At 45.3% G+C, this 12,848-nt stretch overlaps 1 protein-coding gene across 6 annotated transcripts in view; it reads left to right on the plus strand.

Moving 5' to 3' along the window:
- Positions 1–11,909, plus strand: part of micu2 (mitochondrial calcium uptake 2) — an 87,154-nt gene extending 75,245 nt beyond the window's left edge. For 5 of the 6 annotated variants that reach the window (XM_069189825.1, XM_069189821.1, XM_069189826.1 and 2 more), the window contains 6 exons: positions 1,303–1,359; positions 4,251–4,351; positions 8,182–8,353; positions 8,692–8,800; positions 9,071–9,228; positions 9,963–11,909. In XM_069189825.1, coding sequence (XP_069045926.1) covers positions 1,303–1,359; positions 4,251–4,351; positions 8,182–8,353; positions 8,692–8,800; positions 9,071–9,228; positions 9,963–10,067 — 702 coding nt within the window. In that variant the 3' untranslated portion in view covers positions 10,068–11,909. The other variant, XM_069189822.1, reaches the window with a different exon arrangement.
- The last annotated feature ends 939 nt before the right edge of the window (positions 11,910–12,848 follow it).

Here is a 12,848-nt window from a genome sequence, read left to right on the forward strand (position 1 = left end):
TGTCAGCACGGCTCGGCCCGAGTCCCGATCGATGCTGTTCAGGAACAGGTGGCAGGCCTGGACCTCTTCACGGGTTCACGTTGCGCTGTCCGGACGCGGGTCCGGCTCTGCAGCAGTGACAGAATCAGGATACAGGGGTGGAGCTGCTGCTGGTGGGGTTTTTTTCGGTGCGAGAATCATACCTGGCCAAGGGAGCTCGTGTTGAAATACATCTGTTACTTGGAGCCCGACGGATTTGATGGAAATAACAGTTTAATCTGTCAACATTTCTGTTCCTGCACCACTGTTTTGATGGTTGCTAGAGGCGAAAAAAAAAGCAACAGTGAAACAATGTTTCTTATTATTTTTTTTAAAATTCCTTTTCTCTTTGCGGTTTCATCTTTTTTGCCCATAGTAAAAACTGGTCAGATTTTTTTTTTCAAGTCCTTCCAAACCGCGGTAGTGTTTCCATGCTGTTGCTGAAAGTTTCTAAAGTTCATTGCATAACAATCCCATTAAGAAAGAACAGTCCCATACTTTGCTCCTGGCTTCTTCATCCCCTGATGTTCCTCATGGGTCCAGGTTCTGTGTTCAGTAATAACCAAGGCTGAACTCTGCTTTGCCATATCTTCACCGGACTGGTTACAGTCTGCGTATACTGACATGCACTGAATAGCTGCCACAGGGAATGCTTGTTTTAATCATGATTAATGACAGGTTATTTCTTTGTTAAATGCTACCCTTCCACTGGATAACACAGGATCGTGAAAGAGGTATGTAACCTTAAACTTAGTCTGACAATGTTGTTCAGTGGTGCAATGGATTTTGCACATTTAAAAAAAAATGGATGATTGCATTACTCTGACTCATGTGTTATGTGTTGGTCCTGAGAAGACTATTCAGAATGTAATTTATTCTAATTCAGAATTCATCATAACAGGGCACTTACTTCAAGCCACAGCACCTTCTGGTTCCAACCTGAGTTGCTAATTAACAGTTAACCTGGATGTTTCCTTGCTTAGATGTATGTAGGATGTTGTTCCATGCCTTGTACAGCAGATTGAAACAAACATTCATTTCATAAATGGTCCAATTGCCTGTAAAACACACTCTGAGCTCAGGACAAGCAGGACAAGCTCCAGGCTACAGTGGGCCGTCCAGAAGCTCTGCAGTGTTTTCACTGGTGCAGTTCAATGCAAGTTCCCTCCAAAGAACAGCTATAAAACTCAGACATACTTTAATTTTGGGGATATACTTACAAATTCATCTTAAAGAAAGACTCAGTATTTTATGTTTTCTGCCCTGTTTGTTTTTGCACTTAAGCTCAAGAACATAATTTCAAAGAGGAAAGAGGCAAAACCCCCGAAAGACGATGCAGAGGTGAGAAGTGCTTTTATCTGACTTACTCTGTGTTTGCTGATGTTGCTGTCATTCCAGAGCTCCCACACTTTTTCTGATTGGAAATCCGACGTTCTTGCTAGAAGAAGAATCATGTTTTGGGTGACAGAAATCGGAAGCAGACCGTGCACTAAAAACTTTGATGTTGTAGTTGAATTTCTGATACCTTCTAAATTATACTGTCCTGCCAATCCAAAGTGATCATTACAACTGGGAAACAGCATTGTTGTTTCTTTGTTTTCTGAAAATATTTCCCTCAGAGGGGATGACAGGCACGGACGAGGTCATGCAAAGTTTCCCCAACCGGTGCGCCTCTTGGAATTATGGGATGTGGCTCAGAGCAGCTCTCAGGAATGTTACCCTTTACAATAAAATACTTTGGATGTCGCCCACGCACAGAGCATGAAGCAATCCGGGACCTAATGGGGCTTGTTACCGATGATGCTGAAAGCTAAATAACCATTAGGAGACTGCTTCATGACAAGGCTCTTGTCTTTCATCTGGCCTCTTTAGATAATAAAAGCGGTAGGGGCTATCTGGATGTCATAAGAATAGTTTTGCTGAAATGCCTGTGAAAGCCTCTAACAAAAGCCCAGCCTCTTTGTAGAATTTTTGTTTGGCTTGAAGATCCTTGTTACTAATACACGCTAGGAAAGTAAATCAGACTAGGTGCAAGTTGTCTAGAATACCAATCCAACATTTCTGTGTGAATCTCTTGAATTAAAAGGTGACTTTGCTACTTGATGAAGAAATTTAAATGGTTAAACATTAGATATTGCATCAAGAAAACTACAAAAACTGTTTAAAGGTCTTTAGAAAAATCGCTACAGATTTATGAGCGATGCAGGAAATTGTTTTTGTGCATAAACCAGAGTCTAAACTATTAAAAGAAAAATGTGTTTTTCTCAGTGGTTCAGTGTGAAATCTTAGTTTCATGCATAGAATCAAATTTGAAACGGTAAAGATTACACACAGTTATTTTCAGATTTTTCTGATGTAAATATACTTCCAGCTCCATTGACAGTACCTACAAACATCTGAAAAGCAGTGCTGATTTCACATTCTGTCAGTTTACACTAGCATTTGTTCTGCGGTAGATGCTTTAGCAATGTGCTTTATTGGCCGATTGTAAATAAGAGAAAAACTATTTCATTGTTGAAATTCAGACATGCTCCAAATCAAGGCCAGGCCAGGAACGGCAGAATCTTCCAAGATCAAAGTGTTTCTTAACATCATTCCACAGGGGGAATCCTGTTAATGAGACACTTGGCAAATGCTCCTGATGTTTGGAGTCGTGGACCCCTGCCTATTTATACTGAAAAATGTGCTCATTTGAAAGGATGGTGATATTTTGAGGTGAAAAGAGGAACCTGTTGCAGTCAGGTAGGGGTTTGAAGTACAGGCAGGGACTCGGCTGGGGGAGGCCCTGGCCTCGCGGGCCCTGACTGTCACACTCTGTCATCACGAGCCCACTGGAGACCCCAGGTTCGCACTCCGCCAGCCTCCCTTTCCCCTCTCGTGATCCGACGAGCACCAGAACCAGGAAGTACCCGCGGGATAGTGCCGGAGGCGGCACACTGTTCTCGCCGTGCCGCAGGGCGCGTGGGCCGGTCCAGCTCAGGGCAGGTGGCTGGGGTGAGGACCCCCGGCCCCTGTGGACAGGGGCAGGGAGTGGCTGGGTGCCTCAGAATGCACTGTGACAAGATCCCAGCGCGCCGCACATGGAAGATCAGACTGCACTGACAAAGCCCAGTTTTCACTTGTCATGGATTTCCAGGTGTGAGTCACTCCCTGCCAGCTCTCGGTTTCATTAAGATTGGGAGCCTCACCTAGTCCACAAGACGCCCTCGTTACAGAATTAAAAACTTGCTCAGGCTTGTCATTCTCTGATCTACATTGAGCCGGGGAGGCCCGTCTGTCAACGGGGGCTGCACACGCCCTTGCGTGTGCCCATGTGACTGACCACTCGACCTGTAGACTCCGCCAGACAGCTGGCCGTTTCGGCGGTTAACGCACTGGGGGTCACACTGGGCTCCTGACGGCACTGGGAGCAGCTCAGAGTTTGGCACTATCCTAGACGGTTTTATGTTCGGTTTTGTAAAAGAAGGAGACCTGATATTTAAATTGTCACCTCCTGCAGATCTGAAAATTCATGGCGGAGCAGGCTAACGCAAGGCAATCTGACATCCGCGGTGGGCTGGGTAGGGCAGGGGTTGCCTTTGCATTATTCAGTTTAATAATTACTGACAGGTCCCTCCCCACTTTTGTGGGTTTTCCTGCTGAAGCTGGAGAAGAGTGTTAAGCGGTAAAAACCCACAGCGCCACATGAAACATGGCACGCTGTCTCCAGGGCTCCGGCCAGCTAGGAGACCGGAAGACTCTGAATGGCTTCGCTTCCGAGGCTTGCTAGAATGAGGTGGAAAATTGAAAAGCTTTCTTGTACCGCTGTGTGCAATCCTATACTCTTAACAATATTGGCAGCTCCTCTAATTAGAAAAGATTATATCCTATTAAAATATTTTCTCTTGGCATGTGCGGCACACAGAATTAGACAGACTGCAGTCAAAGCGCTGTGAGCTGGAGAGTTTGAAAGCTCTGGAAATCCAGCAGGCGCTGTGAAGGCCATGCCGTCTTTGTACAACATAACACAACCGGAAGACTGGTTTTCCTTTCCCACCCTGCTGTGCTGCATGCTGATGGGTTTTCTTCTGTGCTCGCCCTGCGGTCCTCTTGCTCCAGCTGAGCTCGGTATCCCACAGGGGCAGAGTGATGACACTGAAGTGCAGCTGCTTGCAGGGTGCTGGTGGCGCTGTCCCGTGACGGCAGTGTGGAGCAGAGCTGGGTCAAACTGGTGTGTTTTTTTTTTTCTTCAGAAGTCTGGTGCTGAGGTTGGCGATGAAGTGTACACAACTCTGCAGGCGTACTTCTTTGGGAGGACTGGAAACCAGAAGCTCCAGTACAAGGACTTTTGCAGGTAAGACATGACATGCTGCATCCTGTACACCTGGGCTGTCCTGTATAATAATAATAACAACTTAAACAGCGCTTCTCTGGACACTCCACTCAAAGCTTTTTACAGGTAATGGGGATCCCCTCCACCAGTATAGCCCCACCTGGATGATGCTCCAGTCCTCTCACACACACCAGCTCTCAGTGTGGAGGAGAGCAGTGATGAAGCCAGTTCAGAGATGGGGATTATTAGGAGGCTATGACTGGAAAAGGACGGGGGAAATTTGGCCAGGACACAAGGGTTAACACCCCTACTGTTTTTGAAAAAAACTCTGGGATTTTAATGACCTCAGAGACTTGATAATGATTTAATCCCATTTTCAGAAGCGGAATTTTAGAAACTGGCCCGATTTCACGTTAATTGAATTAAAGTTCAATTAAAGGTTGAACTTAAGTCAAGATAACTGTGCCCTCTCAGTTAAGGTCTGTGTAATTAAAATTATTCTTCAATTTAATATGAATAAGATATACTAGACTTAGCCTTTGGAATTTGAGGAAATGTAAACGCATGACCTTTTCCTATGAAGAGTGCTGTATCCTGTTCTGGTTGTGCTGTAGAGACACTGTGCTTCTCAGGAGGACTGAAGTGAACACAGAGAGAGGTTTTCCTACCACGGTGAGAGGGAGGCCCAGCTCGTCAGAGCCTCACTTCTCAGGCCTCTCAGGGGTGATGCAGATGATTTTTCAACAAACTGACAGAGCTTTTTTTTTTTTCCTTTAATTGCATTGGAATGCTACACCGCCCCACCGCCATGTGTACACTCCATTTAAGTTGTTTCTCGATAGTGAAGTTTGTTCTGTATCTACAGCGCAGAATAAAGACTCCAGTGACATTTTAACCCAGGCACAGATATCGCTTTTCACTTGATTTTATTTGTTAGTAAATCAAGCACATCACGTCTTGGTTCCCATTGTTGGTGGAAGATGTGATTTCTATCTGTTGTGCACTGACAGCACTTTGCTTTGCCCAGGAAAGCCATCGCTGGCTCCTGATTAAAGAGGCCTTGCTGTTTTTACAAGAGATGAGTGACTAATGAGCACCACAGGCATGTATCACTGTCAGGGAAGAGTTAGATCCTTTACTGAGATTTGTTGTTGTTTTTTTTGTCAGATGGAATTGTTAAAAATCCATTTTAATCTCAATTACATTTTAAGCAGTGTATGCATTCAGGGCTTGTTTTTTAAAAGGCTTATTTTTCAGACTTTGAATTAACCGCTGAATTGTGATGCAGGGATTCAAGAGAGTTCTTAACCTTGCCAGTTGCCAGAGACTCGATGTCATTTGAAGGTTATGTGCTGTAGTTTATAAACAGAGATGCACTGCATCGTGAACTTTTAACTGTTGGAAAATAAATTCAGCCGCATGCTTTCCTACACGTGTCACACCTTGACAGCTTTATAGGACACTCTTTTTTCTGAAACATTGAAACCTATATTTTCATTCAGTTTTATGGATTGACCGGTATTTGCTAGAGCTCTTTTTTGAGCAGTATTTATTTACAGCAACAGAAAAAAAAACTGTAGATGTGCGGTGTTGTAGGTTTAATCTCAGTCGGGTTCCTGTAGTCGGAGACTACGTTCTTCCTCCGTCTGTGCAGGGAAGTAAAATCCTGATACATAGTTGCACAGCCCTCTGAAGTCCATTGGCTAACCATTGCGAACACCTTCAGCCCCTGACGAGTCCTGGATAAGTCCGTTTTGCTTGGCCAGGTGGGCAGATCCCCCGGCTGGAGCACGGCGATCTGGCCCACGCCCCGGTCTCCATGCGGTGCCCGGAAGTCTGGCTCACGAGCGCAGGCGGCCAGGTCGTGACACCAGTCTGCACTCGCCTGCACGGTCCGGGTCCGGCAGACTGGAGGAGAGCCGCATGGGTGCAGGGGGCGTGAGGGGGCGCACCACCTGTGCCAGTCACACTCCACATTCGCCCATCTGTTTCTCGGCACGTACCCGTTGTTTTTATCCGGTTTCATCTTCGGAGCCCATAGCATGGGCGCCACTCGGGGCGCACACAGCGCTTGACCGTCCGGATGTTGGCCAGATCCGCCACTGCAGTGGCAGAGCCCAGCGACACGGCTGCAATCCGTTACATCGCCCGGGTGCGGCAGGGCAGGGCCGCGCTGGCTCTTCATACGGTAACCTGTGTGATTGCAGGGCAGCATGACATCATTCATCAGATGGTTCAAATTATGGTACACATGAGTGTCTGAGGTTCAACTAAAAATAATGCACTTTTCAAGTGCATCTTCTTTTTTTACATAGGTTAGCCTCTGGCGCCCTCTGCTGCTAGAACCATGGTAATGCAATGAGTTGAAGTGAATTTGAACGGCTGTAAACCATACCCTAATACTGTCAAGGGACAAGTAATAGGTTTATTCAATGCTGCAAAGAGAAGAAAGAAAACACAACGTTTTGGCTGTGGAGCCTTACACCCGAAGAAGGCTCCACAGCCAAAACATTGTGTTTTCTTTCTTCTCTTTTCAGCAGGGAATAAACCTATTGTTCCTTTGCAGTCTACGCATGCTAACGCAGCTCCCTACCTGAACTACTTCAACCTAACACTGTCAGCTACATTGTGGACTTTAAATATAAAGAGTATATTAAATATTAAAGGTATTTAATTTGAAGTTCTATTTTGATGCATTATCTAACAAAGCAAGAGACCTCTAACAGTAATAATAAAAAAGACCAAACCAAACCACTGGACTTTGTCAGAACCGACAGAGAAAGATTAATCAAAACAATGTAGAAGATAATTTACAACTAAAGGCAGAAGTCCCATTTTTACATAAAAGGTTAGGATAGTTTGGAACACTCTACCCACTATTGAGGATCATACCCTTGTTACTTTCATTAAAAGGATGCATGAGATAAATTAGCTACCATAAAGCCAGCAAGTTAGAGACCTCCTCTCATTTGCAAACTATGATCTTAAATTTAGAAGTCAGGACACAGAAAAATAACCTGGTCTCCCAAGATGAATATTGTGCTCATGTTGCTCAAAATTTGCTAATTTGCAATTAATCTTGGGGAAGATTTCTTGCAGCTCATGTAGGTGCTGACATACAATTAAGAATAGCAGCCATTTGCATAAAAATCCCCAGTAAATGAGGACCGTACCGTATTCAGGATGGATTTATATTGTGTTAAGTTTAACAATCATTTTTAACTCATAAATTAACGGCCTGACAAATATCCGGGACAATTTTGGCTTCCTGTTCTCATCTCACAACAGGTGAAGAAGACAGGTGGCTTAATGTGCTGGTAAGCTTCCCAGTACATGTCCAAGTATAGTATAACTTCTGTTTCAAACAGTGGCACTGTGTCTCTTTACTAGGGTACTGATTGAAGTCTGTTTAGTTTACAATACACCTATAGCCCAGGAGCCTGCATGGTGCAGCAAGGCATGTAGAGGGGTTAATGTTCTCCTCTGCGCAGGCGCAGCAGCTGCAGGGCTGTGCAGAGGGGTTAATGTTCTCCTCTGCGCAGGCACAGCAGCTGCAGGACTGTGCAGAGGGGTTAATGTTCTCCTCTGCGCAGGCGCAGCAGCTGCAGGGCTGTGCAGAGGGGTTAATGTTCTCCTCTGCGCAGGCGCAGCCGCAGTAGGGTGTAACAATGTGCTGATATAGTTTCCCAGAACATGTCCAGGTATAACTACCATTTCAAAAAGTGGCGCCGTGTCTCTTACTGGTGTACTGATCCGCTCCGTTCGTTGTGCAGCACACCTATAGCCCAGGGGCTTCAGGAGGGAAATTGTCCTTATTGTATATGGCCTGAGCAGTTTCCTTCCTGTCCCAGGTTCATGGAAGACCTGCAGGCAGAAGTGCAGGAGATGGAATTCCTGCAGTTCTCCAAGGGCATGGACACCATGCGGAGAGAGGACTTTGCCGAGTGGCTCTTGCACTATACCAACGAGGAGGACAACGAGGCCTACTGGGAAAACATGAGGAAGAGGATACCGCCTGGCCAGGTCAGAGCTGCGCAGACGGACGGACATTCATGCCGCTTGGAGCGTTCGGGCTGCAGATCACGGCGTGATGTGAACTGCAGGTTTAGGTTGTTGCTGTAATGGGTGTCTGGTGACAAGTCTAGTCTGGTGCAGATAACTGGTCTTCTGGAAGTGTCTTTGTACAAAAAAACTTAACTTTGTCTGTAAGATTGATTTTACAGCCAATGAAGCATGAAGTTAAAAAGCTAGAAGCAGCATTTAGATTGCCATTGAATGGTGACATTCTTGTGAAAACAGTAGATTGTATTTGCATTTTTCCAAATGTTTCTGTTGACTTTTCTCCTTTGTTTTTCTTCTAGAGCATCACTTTTGAAGAGTTCAAGTCGTTCTGTCTGTTCACAAACAACATAGAGGACTTTGCCTTCACAGTGAAAATAATCAATGAAGCGAACCGCCCTATAGGAATGGGTAACTTTCCTATGAGTCATTTAAGCAGCTCGACTTTCCTTCTTCGAGCCCGTCTTCATGCACACCAGCACTGAACTGAAGTCTCGGTCCCAACGAGAAAACAGCTCCCTTTGTATCCATGGGTAGCCAGTTCAGAAGCCCATCTCTTCAAACAGTATACATAATGTTCGGGCTTTTTTGTACAAAACGTTCTTTGCATTATTTTGCTGGATAGGCTGTCCAATAATACACACCAGGAAAACAATCTCAATGTTTGTTTTATTTCTGTAGCGGAATTCGAAAGAGCCGTCAGCATCGCAACAGGACACAAGCTTTCGGAAAATGTTCTGGACACTGTTTTCAAGATATTTGACCTGGACGGTGATAACTGCCTCAGTCATAAGGAATTCCTGGGAGTGATGAAAGACAGGATTCAGCGGGGGTTGAAGGTAAGTTGAGGGGGACAAGAATCCAGAGACTCGCAGAGAGCATCAGAAGGTTTATGGAGGTTATGATAGAGATGTGTTTCTATTCCCACACAGTGACAACTTCCTTTCTGTGGCAGCTACAGTGGAAGTGCATTTACCTATGTCAGAATGTGTGAGGATTGCCGACAAACTCTGTATTGTGGAATGCCTGCAGTTTAGAAGCCATGAGGGTTATTTTAGCCTGTTGGAATTTAAAACCAAACTGTCCAATCACATGGAACTTTGTGCAAGAGAACAGCTTTCCATCATTGTTATTCATTTGTTTAGTAAACAGCCTTATCCAAGGCAACTTAATGCGTGCGTGAAATTTGCATGAGGCAAGCAGAAGGAACAATCATGTACCCTGTGTACAACAGGATATAGGAATCAAACGACAGTAAGGTCAGCACAAGGTAGCGGGGGGTTAACGCAAATGCCGCACCAGGCAAAATGAAATTACAGCAGAGATGAAAACAGCCTGGTGGTGTGTGTTCCCAGTGAATGAGAGCAGTAAGCAAAACACTACAGTGTTGGAGGGACTGGAGTGAGTAACTGCCAGTGACAGGAGGTCACTGCAGCAGGCTGTGCAGATAAGTTGATGTTCTCCTCTGCGCAGGTGCAGCCACAGCAGGCTGTGCAGATGGGCTGATGTTCTCCTCTGCGCAGGTGCAGCCACAGCAGGCTGTGCAGATGGGCTGATGTTCTCCTCTGCGCAGGTGCAGCAGCAGCAGGGTGTGCAGGGCTACTGGAAGTGCGTGAAGAGGGAGACCCTGAAGGCCGCGCAAGAGGCTCTGGGACAGAGCGGCCGGAGCCCCTTCTGACAGCCGCCAGTCACATGGGCTTCTGCACTGCTGCATGCTGGGGATGTGGAATGGGGGGCATGATACGTTTTGCAGCTTTTCCTTTTTCCAGTCCTGTCACTTTGCTTTTGTATGGACACTTTCCTGTCTTATTGGTTTGACACAGCGGCGAGAGCTGACATGGCACGTGTGAGCGAGGCACATCGGTGTGGCGGCCCCCGCAGCTGCCACGCAGCTCTCGGGTTCGGGGTTTGATTCTGGCCTGGGGCTCCTTCTGTGTGGAGCCTGCGTGCTCCCTCTTGTTCGTCAGGTCCTCTGGCTGCCTCCCATCTTGTGAAAGCATGTTGGCGGGTTTCATTTTAAACTGTGCCTGTGTAGTGTGGGCCCTGCGCTGAACGGGAGTCCTGTCCTGGGTGCAGTCCCACCTTGTGCCGTCCACTTCCCGGACCAGACCAGACTGCCTCAGCTCTCTCCAGGAGCAAGGGACTCTCTGATAATGAGTGGAGGGCCTTCCCTTTTAACCAGTCAGTTTTTGTGAATAAACCCTTTGTTTTGCTATTGGATAAGGTCCTGTCTAAAAAGACTTGTTTTAAGACTGCAGCATTCCAGTGTACTTGCTGTGGATTCATGGGGGTCTTTTCCAGCTCATCGCTCAGTCCTTTGTGTTGGACACTGGTTGTAAGATGAGAGAGTGTGCAATGCTACAATATGAGCTCTAATGTTAGGGCATGACTGGAGTTACGTATACTGTAATAGAACCTACAAAGCAGTAAATAAGATTGCACAAGAGACCCCGAACCTGAAAATGGAGCCATTTACTTAGTATGTTAACACAGAGAAATACTTTTTTTCCCAGACGACAACTCATTCCATCTCTGATCCCATCGCATGCATCAGCTGCACTTCTGATTACTTGTGTTCTCAAAGGGGCTTTCAGCGGGAATTGTCATTTAAATTCTAAGTGTGTGGAGATGGTAAATTAAAATATTTGCCTCTTGGTACGTGCAAAATGAAATGAAGTAACTAGATCTCTAATTTGATGTCGTATTTGAACCTTTTCATATCTTACATCAATGAACATTTAGGGCACACAGGAGTAGAAGATGAGTGTTAATACAGGGACTCTAAGAGACCAAGAAATGAGACACCCCTTAGTTTTTACCTAGATGGGAGACCTCAGGAATTGCATGGAAAAGAGGTTATTGTGTCTTCATACTTCATTAAGAAACGTCCCTCCACCTGCCTGTATCCTTTCCCATCTCATCATGTCATACAGTAGCTAGAGTTTCAAGCTAAATTGAAAACTTTGCAGTTAAAATGTCACATACTATATGTACAGTAGTGTTTTTCATATACCTAGGAACTATCACATTATTACTGAGATGTGCGCGTAATCATTCAAATTAAATTCCCCTCCCTTCGGAATTCGGAAAGGCCAACTGCAGCACTAAACAGGCAGTGGGCAATGTGCCAGCCGGCTCCTCTTTCCTGCTCTGAATGCGTGATCCCGCGTGAAGTGACCCAGTGCAGGAGGAACTGCAGGAGGCTGCGCGTGGGAAAACCCCCAGTGTCCACCGGAGAGGAGCCCCGTTCCACACAGCGCAGTTCCCACAGCGAGAGGAAGCTTTTCTGTTTACAAAGCCTAGAAAGTACCGATGTCTTTCAAAACCAAGATGAAGTCAAAAACTCGGAAACTGTTTACTGCTTTTTTTGTGACAAGTGTTTATTTGGTATTTTTTTATGACAGTGGTCTTGTTTTCCAATCGTATTACGGGGTGCTAGCGTTCTGGTTTTGTTTGTAATAATCAGGGTTTTGGTATTTGAACAGCATTAACGTAATCAATAAAGCACTTTCTTACAGAATAGTGAGTGACGTGCTTTTTGTTGTGGTAACAGTTGTGGAGACGGATGGTTTCACGAAGACAGTGCTTGACAACGCTGTCTCTCTGTGTGTGTGGGTGAAATGTGCTGATCAACACAGTCCTGTAGAGCAGGAGTTACTCTGATCACACACAAGCCTGGTTTTAATTTGCTAAAACCATCTGAGAGCTGGAAATCCATCCCTGGGTGCTCTGCTGATGAGACCTGCTCTCAGTCTGGTGCAGACAAAGCAGTTGTGCGGTCATATATTATCCTCAGTATGAAAGAGCTCTGTCATTGCTGGACATTAGTTCTTGTTACCTCCTGCAGGACTTGGGACAGATGGTAAACAAGAACCTGGTTACTCAAAAATGTATTATTAATTCATTAATACGTTTAATGACGTTTATTGTTTTCCGACAGACTATTTTTATGATGTGTATCTGCAAAAAAAAAAACAATTCTTTTCAGTTAATGAACGCTTATAATGTACGAAACAAAGGGATTCGTGTTGACAATGTTAAATCTATGAAATACACTATATTCCGCTAAATTTGGCCACAGTCACCGCAATTTCTGATTTAGCTCAGATGAAATACAAAACGGTCGCGGCTCCAGCTGAAATTGACTTTCTTACGGAAAGAGCCTGAAGACAGGTTGATGATGAGACTGGAGTGAAGTCGGGTTCTGGAGATGGGCGGGTCCACAGGCCCGGAGCTGCAGGTCAAGTTTGCACTTGGGAGTAATCTCTCATGCCAAGGCGTCAAACACTACAACCGCTGTTCTTTTAAAACACTCCATAATGACACTCTGACGAAGTATATATCACGTAATATATATGCATTTTGTAGAAATTAATATACAAATTGAGACAACATTTTATCGACATGTGTTTCTCAGTTCAATTAATGCACAAAAACTGAGAAACATAACCCGGCCCAG

Source organism: Lepisosteus oculatus, chromosome 5 (genome assembly GCF_040954835.1).
Source record: "Lepisosteus oculatus isolate fLepOcu1 chromosome 5, fLepOcu1.hap2, whole genome shotgun sequence".
Lineage (NCBI taxonomy): Eukaryota > Metazoa > Chordata > Actinopteri > Semionotiformes > Lepisosteidae > Lepisosteus > Lepisosteus oculatus.